Raw genomic sequence first — 22,763 nt, 5'->3', positions numbered from 1 at the left:
TGCATTCTTCTGGGTTCCCCCAATCTTGCTATGTTGATTTGCTAATACTGTAAAAATATCATGAATTTATGATGGAAACACATTCTAAAATAATCCATGTAATGGTAAATAAACCGTTATCATGCAATGTTACAATCAGATGGAGGGAGAAAATTGCAAAGATGGAAATTTAGACAAAGACACTATGGCAGGCCTGACACACTACTTGGTCAAGGAGGGGAACAATTACTCTATCAAGCAGAAAGAATTCAGGATTTTTTTTTTAAAGTTAAAATTCTCTCTCTTTTTTCATAAAATCATGCTAAAAAGGTGTGACTTCAATATTTGATTCACCTTTTTCAATTCCACAAGCATCAGATGTCCCAAACGCCAACGTCCAAAGGTTTAAATGTCTATTATACAACACAATCTTTGTTAGTATGAATACTTGGCAATTTTAAAATAATATTGGTTATTGCAGCCTGGAGGAAGAGTTAGTAGTATCACTTTTTTAAAGTATTAACCTAATAAGTTGTGTTTTGTGATCAACACTGTTTTTCAGTTGTTTGAGTTTGATTTTAAAATGCTCCATGACAGAGCATCTCTCTTCAGCCAAAATGTGCAAATAATGAGATCTGGAATTGTGCAGATCAGCTTATGTGTAAGAAATGAATCTGAGTCTTTTGTTTGAAAAAAATACATTCAGAGTAAGTGGAAAGAATGGCTACTGGCTCTGTGACAGGAGAGTCAAATCTTCATAAACCTGAAAGAGAGGGGAGGAAAAAAAAGCCACACAAATGCGTCCTACAAAAGAACAGACCAGATCACAGCTGGAAGGAAGGCAAACCTTTTAATCAGGTCCTTGAAATACAAGCTGCAGGAAGCTAGAACATTTTGGTGGACTTCAAACTCTTTGCCTTCAACAATAATTTTCAGGTCTGTAAACTCTTTCGCTCTGCGTTGCTGGTTCAACTCCTTCAACATTTCTGCAGAACAGAGAAGACAGACAGTGCCAGGTTTCCCATTAAGAGATTTTTTTTTTCAAAAGTGTATTATTTAAAAAGTAAAAATTAAAAACAAGAAGAGTAGAGAAATAGGAAATGTTTGATGGTTTTGTTGGCAAGACTGGTTCAACGTTGGATAGTCAAAGAAATCACAAACATCATACTATATAAATAAATAAATGCATATAAAAGTCAGAAACAATACGTTTAGGCAACAAATCCTACATTTCGAAGAGAAAAATAAGTTTTCCTGCATCAGTCAAAATTGGAAATGCAACAACCCATCATCATAGAACAGTTAACAATACATTTTGAAACAGAATGCAAGAAGAACTTGCTTGACTTCTAAATATACTGGAATTAATACTGAATACACTGACATTTATGAAGCAATATGAAAAAGTGCAACATTTGCAAAAATCCTTAACTTAGTATGTTGTAAGTTCTTTTAAACCAGGAACTTTTTGCTAACAGCAGGTTTATCAATGACAATTTGAAAATTATAAAAACAGCAGGAAAACTTTCTGACATATTTCATATTTAATTAAAAAAAAAAAGAGAGAATTAAAGGCAGTCTTACTACTTCTTCCATTTCTTCCAACCTGAATTTTCATTGTATTCAGTTTTTAGAGGAGCTTTTACAATTGAGTTTCTGGTACCAATTAATTTCAACCCAAGGCAATACAGGATGACTTTGGAGAACATTTCCCTCCTGCAATAATTCACTTACCATGCATAAAGCGGGGAGAGCAAATCAGCAACATGCCTTAATCCACTTAAAGCAGATTGGGAAACAAGAGATTATTTTCTAAACTAAAGTACCAGAATGTCTATAAAGCAGATGGAACACACATATTTTGGTAAACAGGCAAAGTTTGAAATTACTAATTAAGCTGTGCTGATATTCCATCTGTGGCATTACATTTGCAATAGGTCAAGAACTTCATTTTCTTCAGCCTCACAGCTACAATACTGTACTTCTTGAAGCTTAAATCCATTTGCACTAATAGGAATAAAAGATGACCTTTAAGTGTGTCTGGCCCTCACATACTAAACATGCTTCCTAATAACGGTCACTCCCCCAACGTACCTTGCCAAACTAATTCATTGTGGGAAAAATAGCAGCAATTAGAAACAGCATCAACCGTAGTTTGCAAATACTGACATTATATATTGATAATGTGCAATTATACTCAGAACTAAGCAACAAAGATATAAAAACACCCTGCATACATTTTTTTCTTTAAAAAAAAAAGAATCACAATGAAGTCTGAAAAGCTAATTAGTCTGCGCAGAAAAGGGTCAGAATTCTCAAGACAGCTAGGTAATCATTAGAGGGGCATAGAAGTCAACAGCAGGCTGCTTCAAATCTGCTGTAGAGGAAAGTGCATTACTGTCTGGGGTCCTTCAAGAAGTCACTTGAACAGAATCCAACTGAGCAAAAATGCAGTAGCTTGATTCAGAAACATCCATGCTTCAAAGTGGGTCAGACAGGATCAAGGTTTGCAAACTACGAAAACCAAGGATGCCGTCCTTAACAAAATGTACAAGTTTCATCTACAACTTCCTAAAATAAGGCACATGAACTGGTGCATGCAAAGGATTAGAGTAGATCATCTTTAAGAAGTAGAGTTTACCGACACACCCAGCAAATGAGACTTTGCAAAACTGATAAGGGGAGTCAGAATATTTTTTTAGAGCACAAAAGCAAACCAAGGTTTTGAGTGTTTCAAAGGAATGTGTGTAGGTATGCAAGAGTGATTTGTAAGGGTGGGGCTCTGAAGAACATGGCTCACTCCAAAACAGAATAGAGTAATAAGACAGGATAAAGAAATACAGACATTTCTCCCTTCCTGCCAAGCTACTCCCACCTGGTCACATGATCACCAAGCCACTCCCACAAAACAGGCCACACCTACAGAATATTTTCTAAAAAAATTTGAAACCCACCACTGAAACACATACAGGTCTGTGTATATATACATAATGTGAATGTGTGTTCAGATAGACAGACAGACAGACAGACAGACAGACAGACAGACAGACAGACAGACAGACAGACACACACACACGTATATAGCATTGCTGTATTGGGGATGAAAGTACTCGGGCAAAGTTCCCAATAGTTGGAAGCAATTATTGGAAATTTGACAAAACACCTCCCATTTCAAAGGTATTTGGGAGGGGAAAAATGTTTGGCAAAACTGAAAGGTGTATGAAAACTCCATTTATAACTGTTGTTTACCAAAACCAGATGGCATTCACAGTATTGCAACCTCCCTGCCACTTCAATTGCTGGTTGTGTTTAAATGCAAAACTTCTCTCAAGCATGAGCTGAGAGAAGGGGAAAGCTGACATCATTACCTTTGGCCACAGATTATAATTGGAAAGTTCCAGAAAAACAAAAAGGAAGAACAAGTAACTTGAAGTCAGAAGAAAAATCTGATTAACCTGGTACTTGGGTAGACAAGACTATTTTAATCTTCATTTTCGGTGTGGTGTTGGCACTCATTGTTTTCTCTGCATACTTTCAGGATTTTGTATTTTCTGTCAGTTTCAACCCAACCATTAAGGAATCTGTGATATTGGCTTCTTCCTTATTGGTGGCAGATCACCGTAATTTTTTGGTCTGCTGGAGCTTTAAGGATATTGGAGCTTTTTCTTGCAGATGCGGGATCCCTGGTAATTTATGTCTTCTAGCACTGATTACCTGAATTCCAATATCTAAAGCTATAAAGGGTTTCTCTACAATTTTAACTTTTATTTTTAATGGTGCTGAGTTTTTTCTCCCCCCCCTCCCATACTTTGTGAAATTTATTATTTATTTAGAGGCTGACACCTCTTAGTCATAGGTTTTGGTGCTACTTGACCAGGAGGTGATATAAAATAGCTATACAGATTGTTTCAAGGTTTTATATGTCACAAGCAAGCTCAATCTACAGCTCATTCCACAAACCTTTACTTGGTCTTCAAATAAATCAAGACACGGATTAAATATAAGGTTTAAGGTTTATTGCATTTATATGCCGCCCTATTCCCAGAAGGACTCAGGGCGGCTAATAAACCCAGAAAGGGGGGGGGTAGAACAAACAAGGTAACACAACAAACAAGATACAGAGAGAATTTAAAAACAATCAACAGTCACACAATTCGAGGGGGGGAAGGGAACTCGTCAACCCCAGGCCTGCCGGCACAGCCAGGTTTTAAGGGCTTTACGGAAAGCCTGGAGGGAGGTGAGGGTCCGAATCTCCGCGGGGAGTTCGTTCCAGAGGGCCGGAGCAGCCACAGAGAAGGCCCTCCTCCGGGTAGTAGCCAGGCGACATTGGCCAGTAGATGGAATCCGGAGGAGGCCTAATCTGTGGGATCTAATTGGTCTTTTTTTTTTTTTTTTTTTTTTTTAAAACCTTTGGGAGGTAATTGGCAGCAGGCGGTCTCTCAAATATAACAATATTGTATTGTACTTCTTTTACTTAGAAGTTTTCAGAAATGATGCAGTGTTTTTTTTGGGGGGGGGTATTTCTGTCCCACAATGGAGGGGAAAGAGGAAGAGTAGGTCTTCTTAGGTGATGACAATGACAACTACAATAGGGTAGGAGATGGAGCTAGGCTGCAAGTCCTAGTGGTTTTCAAGGAGAGGTGCATTGAACTTCTATTATTCCACTCTATGGACTCTGTTGTGCCTCTATATTAAACCTTTTAAGTATAAAGACCAAAATTAGCTGTAGTAATAATAAGCAATAACACCAGTAATGGTTTCCTCTTATCTTCGCTACTGGTTCGGAACTGGGAACACGTTGCTCACGCACGCTTCACTCACATGTGGTGCTTCTGTGCATGGCTTCCGTGGTAACATCTGGGTGGGGCCTTTCGCTGGCATCGGTTTACCTGAATTGGCAGAATATCACCTCTGAATAACACTAAGCTTTAGATCTTAAGGATACTAATGATTTCAAAAATTAAATGTATGAATACTTATCAGAGTTGCCAACTGCCATACTGTGAAGTGCTGAGCAGATTGTATTCAGCAAGTGAACTAGAAATTAAATAGAATGTGTCGCTATCATTTCGACTAAGATAGAACCGCATACTGAGAAGCATATGTGGTATTCTCAACCTACAGCTACTATAAATGGAGAAAACTTTCTTCTCTTTCACTAGTTTTCACCCATCAAATATGGACTTCAGAAAATAGAAGGAAGCAGATAGGTAGAAGAATAGCACTAATATGAAAATAATGTTGTGTCTACTACATTCTCATCAGACTGCGGAAGCTGGGAATTAATATTCACTGTTGAATGTGTCATTCTTCTAGTAGCCACAATGTTAATTCAGATGTCACTAATGCTCCAAATGAGATGACCTTTTGGCTGCCTTCAAAAAGACAAAGTAACGTCTAATGCAGCATATCCATAAATACAGGATATTTGTATATCCTTTGGGATGGCAAATATTTTGGTTATGTTTCTGGGCACCTCTGGATCTCAAATTATTGGAAGAAGCAGATCTGAACATAGGACATCAGATATTATGTACTGTATAGCATGCAAGTCATTGTACATGACTACAACTGACTTCAAACTAAGCACGAATCATACTAATATAGAAAGCTACTACCTGGAAACATCAAGTCTATCAGCCTGCTCACAATCTCTTTCCTCATTTGTAGGAATAGAAGTTAATGTTAACACTGAAAATAAATATTTGCTTAATAAAAATATTGCCGGATCTTATAACTACTGGTAATATATGCCAAAGAACCTTACTGTGTATAACTACAAGAAGCAGTTGTGTAAAATTATTGGAAAGATTCAAAAACTAATGCCAATATTATAAATTCAGTTCAGTACAGTACAGTTCAGTACAGTTCAGAAGGTGGTGGCTCTCCAGCTTCAGCGTACCTTGGAGGAAACTAACTATCTTGACCCCTTCCAGTCTGGCTTCAGACCCGGTTACAGCACAGAAACCGCTTTGGTCGCATTGACCGATGATCTCTGGAGAGCTAGGGATGGAGGCCATGCTTCCATCCTAGTTCTCCTGGACCTCTCAGCGGCTTTCGATACCATCGACCATGGTATCCTTCTGCGACGACTGCGGGAGATAGGGGTGGGCGGCACTGTTTTGCAGTGGTTCTCCTCCTATCTCTCGGACAGGTCGCAGTCGGTGTTGGTGGGGGGGCAGAGATCGTCCCTGAGGCCCCTAACTTATGGGGTGCCGCAGGGGTCGGTCCTATCCCCCCTACTATTTAACATTTACATGAAACCGCTGGGCGAGATCATCCGAAGGCACGGGATAAAATACCACCAATATGCGGACGATACACAGTTGTATCTGTCCACCCCGTGCCAACTCAATGAAGCGGTGGACGTGATGAACCGGGGTCTAGAAGCCGTTAAAGACTGGATGAGAGCAAACAAGCTGATACTCAACCCAGACAAGACCGAGTGGCTGTTGTGTTTCCCTCCCAAAAATTTGACCAACATACCATCACTCAGGCTGGGGGGACAAAACTTACACCCCTCAGAAAGGGCCCGCAACTTGGGAGTCCTCCTGGACCCACAGCTGACTTTTGACCACCATCTCTCAGCTGTGACCAGGGGGGCATTTGCCCAGGTTCGCCTGGTGCGCCAGTTGCGGCCCTACCTGAATCGGGAGGCCCTCACAACAGTCACTCGAGCCCTTGTGATCTCCAGGCTGGAATACTGTAATGTGCTCTACATGGGGCTGCCCTTGAAGAGCATCCGGAGACTTCAGCTAGTCCAGAATGCGACCGCGCGAGTGATTGTGGGCGCACCACGGTTCGCCCACATAACACCGATCCTCCGTGAGCTGCACTGGCTACCTGTCGATCTCCGGGTGCACTTCAAGGTTCTACTCACCACCTATAAAGCGCTCCATGGTAGTGGATCTGGCTATTTGAGAGACCGCCTTCTGCCAATTACCTCCCTGCGTCCCATCAGATCGCATAGAGTTGGCCTCCTCCGTATTCCATCCGCCAGTCAGTGCCGACTGGCGACTACTCGGAGGAGAGCCTTCTCTGTTGCGGCTCCGACACTATGGAACAATCTCCCCGTGGAGATTCGTACCCTCACCACCGTCCAGGCCTTCCGCACAGCCCTCAAGAACTGGCTAGCCCGTCAGGCCTGGGGATAAGTTTACTTTTGCCCCTCCCGAATGTTGAGTGAATGTTGAGTTTTACTATTTAATTTACTTTTGTGCACATTTCTTTTTGTATTGTCCTACACTCCCTTTCCTTTTTGACTGTAAGCCGCCCTGAGTCCCCTCAGGGAAAAGGGCGGCCTATAAATGTCTAATAAATACAAATACAAATACAAAGTTCAGGTCTAGGTCAAAGAAGCCATTCCAGAATCTATTAACTAGAACTTTCACACTAGAACAGGATGAAGCATTTCTTGAAAGATGTCAAATGGCACATGGGGGAAAGAGAGGTGGAAGATTTCCCTCTTCTCTACGGAGAAGAATGTCTCGGGGGCTTCACTGCTACTTTTTGAGGAAAGAGTGAATGTGCCTCCACAATTATATTAAGCACAAATTGTTCAAGGTTTTATGTTGCATGCCCAATCCACGCCCATTCTTCAAACCTTCACTTGGCCTTCAAACAGATCAAGACACAAATTAAATTTGGCTTAATACAATAAACCCAGTTCACTCTTTCATATTAAAAATGGCAAGGTTGTGGCAACTTAAATTATATTCAAACCATAGACTTTACAGAAAGTTATTCTGTCTGCCACTTACCAGCAAGAGGTAATAAAATAAATATTAGGATAGTTTTCTGGGACAAACCCAGGTAGAACATATCCTAGCAACATCGGAGAGAATGTTTGTTCAGATTTTTTTTTAACATTAATCTCCAAATCTTCACGGCTCATTTTATATATCTTCAGCCTAAGAGGCTGTGAACTATCACCAGGACCATAAGGAAAACCCGCTTAATGAAAGCAAGTAATTAGTTTGCCCAGCACTCAGCTCCCATTTTAGCCATTCAACTCTCACTGGGAACCTCACCAGCAGAACATATGTACAGATTAGGTCTCCAGTTCAATTTCAAATCCTTGTAGATCTCAATATTGAAATTTATGCAGAGTCATCATGATTAGCACTCAACATTAGAAAAGTCAAGGAGCAGTATCATGGCTATTTTTCATAGCAATTTTTAATAAACATGGAATCAAGTATCTACTGTATTTTTCGGAGTATAAGACACACTGAGTATAAGACGCACCAAGGTTTTGAAGAGGTTATTTTTTTAAAAAAGTAGGTAGGTAGATAGAGAGGGATAGAGAGAGAGAGAAATACAGTAAGCAGGGAGGGAGAGAGAGAGAGAAGGTAGGTAGGTAGATGTTTCCAGGTGTATTTATCCATGTGCTGGAGAAGGAAATAGCTGACAATCTGCAGCACCTAAGGCTTTGTTTCTGCTGGCACAGCATTTGATCAATGTAATTCTCATCAATCAGTTAAAGAGCTTAAAGGGAAAAAAGTTTTTGCACTCTGCAAAACTCCCTAAAACATGAAAATGGGCCCCCTTTTTTTTAAAAGACATGAATAGCTGGGGGGGGGGCTTGCAGAATGCTCCTGGGAGGGGTGGGGGCAAAAATGAACAAAAAACAGCCTGCTTTTCATGAGAATGGGCATGTATAGCCTTATGGAGGCTTATAGAGTGCTGTTGGGGGCTCTGGGGGGGGGAAACAGGCCATTTTTGGGTAATTTCTGCCCTCCCCACCCCCCAGGATCTCCCCAAAAGCCTCCATAAGGGTATGCACGGCCATTTTGGTGAAGGGGCGGGGGCTTCGGGAGGCAGAAAATACTGTATTTGGTGTATAAGACACACCCAGATTTTCAGCCTCTTTTTTGAGGAAAAAAAGGTGCGTCTTATACTCTGAAAAATACAGGTAATTCACTTCAATCAACCAAATGTTTTGATTCAGTCAGGCCTCCAAAGCTATATGAAAATATATTTTGCTTTACTATCAAATCAACTAATTTTGCTCATTAATTCATAAGGATGCTGCCCTTATGTCTTGAATTGTGATAAAGTGCCACCCTCTCCACATTTAAATAAAATCTGGCAAAACACTTTAAAACTATAGTATGTTATAAGGCTGTAATTCATAGTGACTGAGGAAAATCATAGGTGAGATATAATTTAAAAGCAGAAACAAAGGGCCACTTGGTGTGAAAAAATAATAAGCCTCAATGTCAGACGAACCTCTTTGTGAAAATTATTCCACCAAAGGGTGAGAAGGCTCTTTCCAAACTTGATACATACTCTTTTGCATTTCAATGGTAGACTAGAATTAATGGACATTTGATGAGGATCACTGGGAGATATCAGCCTTCCACAAGTTTATGTAACGACTCATATACTTGAGTCGTGTACTTGAGAGACCGCCTGCTGCCAATTACCTCCAATAGACTGATCAGATCCCACAGATTAGGCTCCTCCGAATTCCATCCGCCGGCCAATGCTGACTGGCGACTACCAGGAGGAGAGCCTTCTCTGTAGCTGCTCCGACCCTCTGGAGCGAGCTCCCCGTGGAGATTTGAACCCTCACCACCCTCCAGGCCTTCCACAAAGCCCTTAAAACCTGGCTGTTCCGACAGGCCTGGGGCTAAAGAGCTTTTGCCCCCCTTCTCGAATGGTATGGTTGTTGTGTGTTTTTAAATTTTGTATTGTTATGTTCGTTTTTTATCCCCCTGTCTGTACCCCCTTCCCTGACTGATTTGTGAGCCGCCCTGAGTCCCCTTCGGGGAAAAGGGCGGCATATAAATGTAATAATAAATCCAATCCAATATAAAGCCTTATGGGTAGAAGGGTATTCTGAACTGAGTGTAGAAACAGAATACTAATGTAGTTAAACAACCACAAAGAACTGGCATATAACTAATGAAATTAGTTCTAGTCAATAACCTATCCACCACAAATGGACAAGTTTGGTCATGCATAACTTATTATTTTATTATAAATAGGGTGGTGCCCTTTCATGGAAAACTAGGGATATTTGCTAAAGAAGGAGAATTAAGTGCAATAGAAGGAAATTCCTTCAATAAATGTCACATCCAAAATCAAGGCTAAATTCTAATCAAACAAATCTGAATCTTTTAAGGAGTGAAATTCTGTCTAAAACAGATTATTAAACTGACTTCAAGGGACAACCTTTTCATCAGCAACACTTCTATTTTGTGTGAATAAAACTCCTTGGGTTTCGTTCAGTTTCTTAATGGTATTCAGTGGTCATTTCACACTTTTAGGACCTAACCAGAATTTTAAAAAATAAAATAAAACCACTTTGGGTTATTGCCAACATATCAACACCATCTGTCTTCAGATCTTCACATGATCTCAAATGATCTGCGTAGATCTGCTGTATTGTAAATATACAAATTAAAAAAGAAAAAAGAAAAGCAGAACACCATCAAGGCATAGCTAAATAGGGCAATAAATGAATTGCCATCAGCTTGTTTATTTATATTTCCTTTCCTGCAGCAAGGAAACTTGTTTTACAGACAACTAAACACGAGATGGCATAATTCCAACAGAAGCTGAAAAACAGAGGCCTGATTTTATTCAGTCTTAGGAGAAATTCATAAGCTTTAAAGCCATTAACAAGCCATGTAAATTTCAGAGGTAGAGACGCAAGAGAATCATTGTAATATTGCAAATATGCTACCTTTAGTACCTTTTTAAATCTATGCTTTACATAATTAAAACTAAGAAAACACTGGGACCCATACACATATTTTTGGAAATAATTTAGTTTAAATTAAATGAATGGAGGCCCGTCCCCAATCATAGCTGCTAGATTCAGAGTAAGAGGGAGCTCTCCCTAAAAAAAACTATTTTAAAAGTTGGATGTGAAGCTCAAAAAAAATTCATATATTCTTGGAATGGAACAGGGAGGTAATCTATACATGCAGGGTCTCTAGGAAATAAAGTCTCTAATTGCCTTTCAAATATTCACAAAAAATCCCTTCCATTCTTTTTATAGTAATTTTATTAAAAATTAGTTAAAAAGACTAAAATATGAACTGAAAAAGACAAAATAAAAAGTACAGAAAATAACAAATGAAAAAAAAGAATATAACAAGGAAAAAATTTAAACAAATGACTTCCCCTTTTGTCACAAGTTTAAGCAGTTTTACTAACATATCACCTTCTCCTTAAAAAAATACAGTAAGAGTACTTCTTCCCATACCTCATCTTATCTATAAATAAATCCTCAATACGTCATTGTTCAAGAAAAGTGCATTAAGGGTTACCAAAGATGCCAATGTATCTATTTTAACCGTGATCAAATAAACCACCTTTGTATTACTTTTACTTTTAACAATCTTGATAATTTCTCCCTTCAGATAATATCCTAGAACTTGATTTCATTTTTTTCTTTGTCTCTTCTCACAAAATTCTTCAAAAGTCTAACAAGCCTCTTTTGTAAACCCAACACAGGAAAATTATCCAGGCCACTCTTCATCTGTTATTTATACATCTTTTAATTATCAAAGCATCAGCTATATATTCAGCATAGCATCTCAATCCATATCATTATTGCAGCCTGTCACTTTCAAATCTACTTTCAGATTACCCACAGTCCCATCCAGCAAAACTTGCTCCTCTTCCAGAACAAGTGTAGCAATAGCAATAGCAGTTAGACTAAGGTGACCAGACATCCCGCTTTTGGCGGGACACACCCGCTTTCCAATGCATTTTCCCGCGTCCCGCCCGCTTTTTTAAAAAGCACGCTTTTTTTGGCGCTCGCAGCTCCCGCCCATCAGCTGCTAGCTTGCTGGGCTGGCTCATCGTTCTGTTCTCTATCCTACCTCCTACCTACAAATTTAAGCCAGCCCAGCCTGCCGCTCACAGATTGGATTGGCCTGGACTCCAGCCAATCAGTGAGCTGGCTAGGATGGAAAACGCGGCGTGCTTAAAGTTTTCCATCCCAGCCAGCTCACTGATTGGCTGGAGTCCGCTTAGCATGCCGCATGAGTCCCCCGCCCATCCGTTGCCGCTCGCATGGGCGGGGTAGCGTAGCGAGTGAGCGGGGAGCGAGCTCGCCTTTCCAGCTCCACTTCCGGACAAGCTGTGGAAAAACCTCTGTGAAAAGTGCCACCTGGGGCCGCCGCTTCTTCTCCGAACTCAGAGTAAGTGACGGGCGGGGCGAGTGAGGGGGGGTGGCGGGATCGCCACCCGCTGCACTGCAGCTGACTCACCCCGGGCCGGGCGGGCTGGGAGGCTCTGGGCGTCCGGGCGGGAAGAGCACAGAGAAAGGCAGAGCGGCGCTCGACGCGACTCTGCTATTTCTGCTGGAGGAGTCCCTAGATAGGGAAGGCGGGTGGCGAGGCAGAGCAAGGGAGCGCAAATGGCGGATCCCGGGCTCATATGCAGAGGGAGCTCTCCAGGCACAGGAGCGCTGGAAAAGTGCTCCGCTCATGCACCCACCGGGACGGAGCACGCTCGCTCCAGCCCTGCCTGCCGGCACGACTTTGAAGTGTTGGCTTGCCGCTTGCCTTCCACTTCGGCCCGCGCGGAAGGCAATCCAGCCCTTTCAAAGTCATGCCGGCAGTTTAGAACTCGCCCGCCATTCAGCGAAAGATGTTTCGCTGAATGGCGGCTGAGGGGCACGCTAAAGTGCCAGCATGAGTTTGAAGGGCTGGCTTGCCGCTTGCCTTCCACGTCGGCCCGCGCGGAAGGCAATCCAGCCCTTTCAAAGTCATGCCGGCAGTTTAGAACTCGCCCGCCATTCGCTGAATGGCAGCCGAGGGGCACACTAAAGTGCCAGCATGAGTTTGAAGGGCTGGCTTGCCTTCCATGTCGGCCCGCGTGGAAGGAAAGCTGCACTTCAAAGTCATGCCGGCAGTGGGAAGCCTTTGCCGGCCCGATACCAGCTCTGAAGTTGCTTTCCTTTCTACTAAAGCCCCTGCTCAGCAAAGCAAGTCCGGGGAAGTCCTTTGAGCTGGCTAGAAAAGGTCTGCCGCGAACTGGGAAGCTGACGCACCCCCCTCCTCTCTGCCCCCCCTCTGCAACCCCGGATACCCTCTGCCGCCGTGCCTGAAGCATGGGAGCGCTCACCAGCCGGCAGAACGCCGGAGTGGAAGAGGTGGATGTCCCGTCCAATTCCCTCTACAGATACCCCCCAAAATCTGGTAAGACGGAGCAAGCGGGGGGGGGATATGCGAGAGGTTTGCGGGGAGTCCCGCATGGCAGGGTTTTGCGCGCGCTCCGTACTCTGAGTTGAGGGAATGGGAGCAGCGGCTGCAACCCCAGAGTTCGGCTAGGCGAGAACTTTAAGGCGAGCGGCGGGACGGACCCTTGCTGTCAATCTCCCCCCCCCTTGTGCCTTTTCGCAGCCGTCCCATCGTTCTCCCGCCAGTGGGGCTGCTCCTGTGATGTGGTCCCCCCCCCGTGGCTGCGAAGGAGTTTCCCGAGAGTTTTAGAGGGTCAGGAGTACGACCCTCATTGCAACGTCGCCATTTGCAAGCTCTGGCTGCTTGGGAGGATGGTTATTTATTTATTTTTTTCTTCTTGCTTCCGCTTTCTTGCCGGCTTGCAAGGATTGTGGTGGCGGCTTGGATGGAAATAGTGACATTCGTGGCATCGCGCTTGGGGTTAAAAACTGCTTTTCGTTCGCGGCAGCAACTGCTCTTTGAGAATTCTTGCTTGAAAAAACAGGACTCCCTCACGCGGTCCTGAATTGAGGTCCATCTCCCTCCACCCCTAATTAAAAAGCCCCTGGTAAATTCTTGCCTGTCCTGTGCCACTTGGCATGCCTGCCTGTTTAGTTGTTACTGCGCTGATTGAATTCTAAAATACCCCATCAATCTTCCGATGTAACATTTAACCATCCCCGCTGCTAATGAGAGTTCGCCCCTTCGCCCGCTGAGTTGGAGTCGGCGATGGGACGCGCGGGGTCGGTCGGTGGCTCTCTCGCTCGCTCCTCCTGCCGCGGCGCCAGCAGCAATGGGATATGCTTGGGGAAGGGACAGCCAGAACCACCTGCCCGGATTTGTGCTCCAGCCGTCGCCACCGCTTCTGCTGCTGCTGCAGCAGCCACCAGAGACTCCTTCCCCTCCGCCGCCCGCATGGAGTGGGGAGTGAGCACGCGAAAGGAGAAAAAAGGAAAGGGCGACGGCTCCAGGACACAGCGACCCGTGGGAGCGCCGGAGGAACCGGGGGATGTTATAGCTGCTTTTCGCTTCTCCGCCTTTTCCTGGGGATCGTGGAGGAATCTTGGTCTGGCATCATTGAGGAGAACCTGCCGCACGCCTGTTTCGAGGCTCATCACTAGCAAATACCCACCGCTAGAAGATGGGGAGGGTAACCTGGGTCTTCTCGGGCCAGGACCTTCCTGGCTGCCTTTGCCACTGCTGCCGCCGCCACTGCTTGGCAGATTCTCCTCAATGATGCCAGACCAAGATTCCTCCACAATCCCCAGAAAGAGGTGGAGAAGCAGGGCGGAGAGAGGAAAGGAAGCTGCAGCCGAAGGGAGAGACGCTCGCCCCCGTGTTCAGCAAAGCAAGCCCGCTGGCGGCGCCTGTGCTGTGGTGGGAAGCGAACTGCGGGTCCCCCCCTGCCGCCGACGCCTTCTTTACCTCTGCCTCTTCCAGAGCCCGGGGTGGCTGTCAGGGCGCTGACGGTGGAGCGGACGCGGCCAGTTTGTTACTGCTTCCAGGATCGAGACGGACGAGGGAAGCGGCGGTGGCTGGCCCCAACAACAACACGGTGCGGTGGGAAGCGAGTCTGCAAGGCTTGGTTGCTTCCCATCCGGAGGTGGCGGCAAGAGCAGCGCGTTGTTGTTGTTGGGGCCAGCCTGCTCGTCCATGGCTGTACCTTCCGTTCTTCCTCCGCACCTCGTTACAGTCGCTGCTGACGTCCGCCGCCACCGCTTCCCTCGTCCGTCTCGATTGCTGGAAGCAGTAACAAACGGCGCGTCTGCTCCGCTGTCAGCGCCCTGACAGCCACCCCGGGCTCTGGAAGAGGCAGAGGTAAAGAAGGCGGCGGCGGCAGGGGGGGACCCGCAGTTCGCTTCCCACCACAGCACAGGCGCCGCCAGCGGGCTTGCTTTGCTGAACACGGGGGCGAGCGTCTCTCCCTTCGGCTGCAGCTTCCTTTCCTTTCTTTCAGCGCCTTGACAGCCACCCCAACCGGCGGCTACCGGGCCTCACTGGAGTCAATTGCAAAACCGCGTTCAGCGCTTTGAGGACCTGAGGCATCTTGGGAAATGCAGTTCCCTATCGGAAAGAATGGAGTAGCTGCGAATTTGTAACAACAGAAGATAATAACTTGGTGCTTCGCAGGTTACGAAATTTGCACACTGTTTTTTAAAAGTTAGATAAAGAAATTATGCTGTGAAAGCGACTAGAAAGCCTCCCCTCCCCTTCCTGTGTGCGAGAAAGGGAAGGAGAGGAAGGAAGGAGGGAGGGGGGAAGGAAAAAAGAAGAAGGGAGGGGGGAGAAGATGGAAGGAGAAAAGATGGATGGAAGGAGAAAGAATGGGAGGAGAAGGAGGAAGATGGAAGAAAAAAAGAAGAAAAAGAAGAAGGGAGGGAGAAAAGAGGGAAGGAGGTAGGAAGAAAAGGGGAAGAGAGGGAAAGAGCAGAAAGACAAAGAGGATGAAGTTGATAGGCAAGAGGAAAGAGGAAGGAAGGAAAAAAGAAAGAGGGAGAGAGGAAAGAAGAAAAGATGGAACTAGAAAGGAAAGAAGGGAGGGAGGAAAGGGGAAGACAGGGAAAGAGCAGAAAGACAGAGAAGGTGAAGGTAGATAGGCAGAAGGAAGGAAGAAGGAAGAAAGAGGGAAGGAGGGAAGGAGGAAGGAACAGAAGCGAAGAGGAAGAGAGAAATGGAAAGAGCAGAAAGACAGAGAAGGTAGATAGGCAAAAGAAATGAAGCTGAAAGAATGGAAGGAGGAAGGAAGAGAAAAGGAGGAAGGGAGTGAGTGAGGAAAGAAGAGAGGATGGAAGGAGAAAGGAAGGAAGAGAGGGAAAGAGCAGAAGACGGATAAGGTGAAGGTAGATAAGCAAGAGGAATGAAGGAAGAAGTGAGGAGTCTCGAGGAGGGGGAAAACATTTAGTGACCAAAGTTACAATGGCATTGAAAAAAGTGACTGATGACCATTTTTCACACTTAGCGACCGTTGCGACCATTTTTCACACTTAGCGACCGTGGTCACGTGATCCTCATGGTCATGTGATCAAAATTTTGTTTGGCAACAGATTCGTATTTATGCTGGTTTCAGTGTCCTGGGGTGACCTTTTGACAAAAAATTTTTTTTTAATCAAGGCCCCCCCCCCCCCCCGGTCAAAGGCGTCCCTCTTTTCCAATCTGAAAATCTGGTCACCTTAAGTTAGACTTATATACCGCTTCATAGGGCTTTCAGCCCTCTCTAAGCGGTTTACAGAGTCAGCATATCGCCCCCACTGTCTGGGTCCTCATTTCATCCACCTCGGAAGGATGGAAGGCTGAGTCAACCTTGAGCCGGTGAGATTAGAACTGCTGAACTGCAGATAACAGTCAGCTGAAGTGGCCTGCAGTACTGCACCCTAACCACTGCGCCACCTCAGCTCTATTGTTTAAACACACTTTCTATCTACAGAGGCAGACACTCTTAAAATTAATTTGACTCCCAAACCTCTAAATCCACTTGAGACTGACAAGGAGCAACTGTCTGGATAGCAATCTCAAGTCCTCTCCTTCTCTGGAGAAAAATTATGAAGAAAAATAGCTACTTGCTGGCTATTCATTCCGCCATAGTAGTCAGCTCTGTTTTCAGTGGCACCATTTTGAGCTTGCTATGTCTCCCCTGCAAGTCCCTTGAAAAATCCTTTCCACTCTCTAATATATTTTCTTTGTAACTCTTTGTAACTCTCTTCCTCTATGAAGGGTTGTTGAGGAGGAGGAGGCAGAGGAAGAGAATGGGATGATAATCTCAGTCCATTGGAATGCGCCCCGCAGAATGCAATGAAATAAAGAGGAATGGCAACTATGTACATTAAATGAAAGTAACTTTTGTCAGGCACACTAGTAAGGAAGAATTTTCTCTTCCTTAGCCAATGCCTTCACTGTTCTGTACAGATACATCTTAATTTCATTTTCCAAAGGGCTTCATTTTCCCAAAATATTCATGAAAACACCTCTTAAGTATCACCTTGGGAAAAAAAAATCTATGTATCCATAGAGTAAGACATGCCTTAAGAATCGACTACATTTAAAAAACTTCACTACAGCATATGCTAATAATGTATTTATGTAAAAATGCACAAAACAGGGACTCATTATAATGAATAGTGATGAAATAAATGGTTCTATTTTATTTCGGATAGCATCCAGAATAATTTATTTCTTGGTTGCTTGAAAGTAGTACAAATGCTGTAAGGACTCAAAGCAAATCCTATTCCCCTGGCCTAATATAAAGAATGTCCTCACTGCCAAAAAAAAACAGTGCCTAGGGACCTTATTCTCAACTTTGAGCAGTCCCCAAAGAAGTAACCAATAGCCCTATTTTGTATAATTTACCGAACAAAGGGGGGGGGGAGATTACTTCACCAAATATTGTTGCAGAGACTGAAGTCTTGGGGACTGCCATACATACTGACTGTATGGTCGAAAAATGCTTGGAAACACGAGGAATCACTTCATTGCTAAAAGTGAAAATGAATGCAGAAAGCTGCTCTTTATTGATGGAATGATTTTTCAGGTAATGCTGTGTGAGAATAGATATGTGTTCAAATCAGTAGTATACATTCATTGTCTTCTAGGACATTTCACCAGTTTCATTCTAATAATGACAGAATCATCTATCTTATAAGTATAATCTTTATTGCACTTAAATACAACAAAATTGGTTGTATCATATTTCTCCCAATAAATTTTAAGAAGTGTAAATATATACAATATGCCTTCAAGGATACAGATGGCAACTTAGCTCCAAGAGCTAAGAGAGAGAACCAGTTGATGATCTGGATAGTGTGTGGGCAGAAACTGTATAGACCAGATGTGGGTTCCTACCAGTTCGCACCAGTTCGGTAGAACCGGTTTGTCAAATCTACCGAACTGGTTAGAAGAGGTTTCACCAGTGGACCTGGAAAGCAGGCCACACCTAAAGAGGTTCCAAAATTTTTTGAAACCCACCACTGGTATAGACTCTACTGAGTTCCAAGATGGAACAAAAATGGGATAGTAGAGCATTTCATAAAGAAAAATCCTATCTGGGCCACAGGGACATATCCATATTCTCTACCATAGGTATAAAAAGACCGCTAACAATATTTTATTTGAGCTTTGTTGATTAAAATGTGTTTGATAGTAAGTAAAAATAAGATGGTTTTGTTAAATAAGATATTTCTGCTATGAGTTTAATAGGATTGTTCCATACGTTCCAAGAGATAATTTATGGAGCGAAGAAGCTCCATAGCTTCTGAGGTGAAGTTACCTTTGGAATGTGGGAAATGCAATGATTAATGTCTTTGTCATATAAGAAAAGAGGTGTTTAGAAACATTATTGAGAGGACTTCTTAAATGACAGATACATATAGGGAATTTTTTTTTTAGTTCCTTTGGAATTTCCTCAAAGAGACTAGTTATTCCCATTAAAAACAACAGGAAGATCGCAGAATAGTAAATATGCAACCACGGCAGATGTTATTGTATGAATATTTATATATTGGGAGGCCTAGAGGACATTGTGGGCTACCCCACTAGGCATGTTAATATTTGAACAGATCAATCAAAGCTCTGGGTTCATGAAGCAATGACAGGCATACCTCCTCCCTTCCCTTCTATTCCAAGCAGACTGATTAGTTTTAATGTGCTTGTATCTCCTAGGTCTTCCAAGATGAAGCATTGTGTGCATGGTAGATAAACACAGCATAGATTTTTGTTTAAAAAACAACCCCAATTCCCCTGCACACGCCTACAAACATACACTCAATGTTATTGCCAATTTAAGTAAAATATTTTTATGTCTTTCTAGAAACAAGAAACATATTCATATAGTATACTATTCTTAATAATATTTAAATGGAGAATGAACAGACAACTATTACCCTTAATCTGGAAGTTTAGTAATAATTTGGAGAATATGAATACTGTAAGATGACAAGGCAAGTAAGCAGTGTTCACCATACATATTGGAACAATGCATTTTGGCAAAAATGAAGTGAAACTAAACAAAGGAACTATGAAAATTAAGCAGTCAAATGTTAAAACTGATTGATTATTCATATATTTCAGCAGAAAATATATATATATATATATATTCATACTATCACAGGAATACACATGTAAAAAAGTATCAACCAATTCATGTTACCTGTAAGAACTATAGTAGTATAGTTCTACAGTAGCATAGAAGTTGTGGAAAGATACATTTACCAGCTAAGACAAGCATCTTAAAATTTAGTTTATTAAAGATAAGGTTAAACACACTTCTATTGGAATAATTATGCATCTTGTCATTAACTTCTTAAAAAGGAGAGGGTAACACAGAGACTGCGCCCTGCATTGTATTACACAGAATAGTAGAAATTGGATCTAGCATCTTCATGATAAGAGAATTCTACACAATCTTTGTTGATCGTGGGTAGGTGTATCAGCTTTCCCATGCAAAGGAAGAGGAAGAATTTAAATGTGAAAAACAGAAGGGGACATTTTATCAAGCGTGATGGACTTGTGACAAAACTAAGATTTTTTTTTCTTTTCAAATAATTTTATTGTGAATGTTACACTATGCAAATAAACAATTAAAATAACAAATAATAAAGAAAGAAATAAAAAATGCAGGAAAGAAAAAGCAAAGAAAAAAAGAATACAAAAGAAAAATACAAATGGATATACAAGAAAAAACAATGTATTTTGTTCCATTCTGTATTAACAAGTCGAACAGATGTTTTTCTCCTTTAACTGAAACCTTACTTTTTTTTTTCTTTTTAGCTCCCTCTACTTCCAATCTTCAAAGTTCCCATTTTAGCCTGTTATGTTTTTCATAATTCAAAACACGTTTTCCTACCAGGAGGATTCATTCAATTAATTTTAAAATCCCATTTCAAGTCCATCTAGACCCTTAATCCATTTATAGCTTTAAAAAGAACCCACACTCTAATCACCCTTTTTTCTGTTTATTTCCCAAAATCTTTAAAGTTACACTTGAAATTTCTTTTGTTTAGGATTGAAGGAAACTCACCCAGGGAATGCCATCAAATGTGCTATTCGGAAGGTTTCTAACATTTACAAAAACAGTAAAGGTAAGTCCTTAAAGATCACAATTGAGCCCAAAATTTATGTTCCTAAGTGAGAAATTTGTTAAGTGGCTTTTATCCCATTTTACGACTTTTCTTGCCACATTTGTTAAGTATATCACTGCAGTTATTAAATTAGTAACATGGTTGTTAAGTGAATCTGGTTTCCCCACTGACTTTGCTTGTCAGAAGGTCGCAACCTCAGGACACTGCAACCCTCATAAATGTGGATCAGTAGTAGAACAACTCCAATGGTGATTAATAAATGAGACTCGGATGCTGGTTTTTGCAGTTTACTCATGAGTAGTACCTCACTAGAGTACACGAGAGTGGCCCCTGGCCACCGATTTCAACTATAATGTTGTCCCTGCTCCTTCAGGGATATCTAGCTCATCACCTTCATGTCTTCAATTGAAGACAGTAAAAGATAAGACATTTTGGATACAAATTAATACAAATGGTGCAAAGGATTTTAAAGCTAAATATTGTGAAAAAGAACAGAATCTTTTAAATTGGGACTTATGTACAATGAACTAGAAAAGACTTGAGTTTACTGAGAAATATATTGATTTTGTACATGGTAATTGCAATGATTTCGTTGTATTTATTTTGTATAATGACAATAAAGGCTATACTATAATAAGATTATTGAATGCTCGAGAAGGAAAAGTATTTGCATAACATCTAAGAGGGAGGATTATAAAATTGTGACTGTTTAAGGTTGGAAATCATTATATTTCACAACTTTAGTTTTCTTCATTTCTTTTTTCCTTGTAAGTTTTCTTTCTTTTTTCTTTTCTTTCTTTTTTTCTTTTCTTTCTTTTTTCTTTTCTTTCTTTTTCTTTAGATTTGTCTTATTTTATTCAAAATTCGTAATAAATATAAAATTTTGAAGGAGGATCTGATACTACACATAAGGGTTAATATTGAGTCTTCGCAATTTTAGTGTGTTTCTCTGATTTCTAGAAACTGTTAAAAGATTGGCATCTGTATAATTTTTACACTACTGTAGTAATTGCTTTAAAAAAAGCCCACACATTTATCTTTTATTGAGATGGAGTTTCAAAACAAGGTATTAAGGAGTATTTTAGATGTGAAATATGTTTTACAAAATTGGAATCCGCTGCTGAAACATTCTTATGAATAGTCTGGATGTATATAGGCTTTCATAGCTTTTAGCTTTTAGCTTTTATCATCTTACACATTAACAGGATGATTGGCATTCAGAGGGAACTATCCGGTTATGTTTGACAGTTAATACCACTTTATAATGCCTTGGTAAGGCCACACTTGGAATGCTGCATTCAGTTTTGGTCGCCACGATGTAGATAAGATGTGGAGACTCTAAAAAGAGTGCAGAGAAGAGCAACAAAGATAATTAGGGGACTGGAGACTAATGGTTGAAGGAACTGGGTATGTCTAGTTTAATGAAGGACTAGGGGAGACATGATAGCAGTGTTCCAATATCTCAAGGATTGCCGCAAAGAAGAGAGAGTCAAACTATTCTCCAAGGCACATGAGTGTAGAACAAAAAACAATGGGTGAAAACTAATCAAGGAGAGAAGCAACTTAGAACAGAGTAGAAATTTCCTGACAGTTAGCACAATTAATCAGTAGAACAGAAGTTGCCTCCAGAAGTTGTGAATGTCCCAACACTGGAAGTCTTTAAGAAAGATGTTGGATAGCCATTTGTCTGAAACGGTATAGGGTTTCCTGCCTAGGCAAAGGGTTAGACTAGAAGACCTCCAAGGTCCCTTTCAACTCTGCTATTGTATTGTATAGTTAGTGACAAAAATCTTAGTCCTATTATAAGCTCTTAGTATATAAATAATCAGGCCTGCCCTGTAGGCCTCATAACAGTATTGTCTTATGTATATTTAATATATAAACATATCTATTGATTCATTATGTTGATAACCTGCTTTTCTTCTGAGGAGAAAGCAATGTGCCTTTCCCATTCTATTTTAACTTTACAAGAACCCCATGAGGAAAAGGAGGTTGAGCAAAAATGTGCGCCTGAAGGTTATTTCCTAACGGACTTGTTTGTAAATGTTTGCCCAGCTAAAAGATCTGTAGAAAAAAGCCCCCCCCAACAAATATTCTTCTGTGATGTCTAATTAAATCTTATTTAGTTTGCAACTGCTAATGTTTTTAAAGAATTGCATCCTGCCTTTAATATTTTTTATAAATAACTCAAGGTGGCGAACATACCAAATCCTCTTTCTTCCTCCTTTTTTTTACCCATAGCAACAACCTTATGAGATGAGTTGGGCTGAGTGAGAGGGACGGCCCAAAGTCACTTAGCCGGCTTTTATTTCTGCGGCTTGACAGTCTCCTGGTTTTTATCCTGGTGCCTTAATCCCTGGATTAGGTAGTGGAAATTGTTGGGCTAATTCTACATGCCAGTGACTGAGTTCTGTGTGTGTGTGTGTGTGTGTGTGTGTGTGTGTATGGGGGCGGGGAGGGCAGCATATCGCCTTGAAAATGATTGTTATACAATCAGGAATTAATTTTATCTCTTCATCCTCTTGCAGCA

General features: G+C 41.9%; 1 protein-coding gene across 1 annotated transcript in view; it reads right to left on the bottom strand.

Moving 5' to 3' along the window:
* The window catches only part of KLHL29 (kelch like family member 29), a 358,553-nt gene that overhangs the window by 100,729 nt on the left and 235,061 nt on the right, over positions 1–22,763 (bottom strand). Inside the window, exon 5 of the mRNA XM_032212530.1 lies at positions 827–965. Coding sequence (XP_032068421.1) covers positions 827–965 — 139 coding nt within the window. The remainder of the gene's footprint in view (positions 1–826; positions 966–22,763) is intronic.

This window comes from Thamnophis elegans, chromosome 3 (assembly GCF_009769535.1).
Source record: "Thamnophis elegans isolate rThaEle1 chromosome 3, rThaEle1.pri, whole genome shotgun sequence".
Taxonomy (NCBI): Eukaryota; Metazoa; Chordata; class Lepidosauria; order Squamata; family Colubridae; genus Thamnophis; species Thamnophis elegans.
The sequence above is the reverse complement of the archived record's forward strand: the minus strand, read 5'-3'. Positions and strand labels throughout refer to the sequence as shown.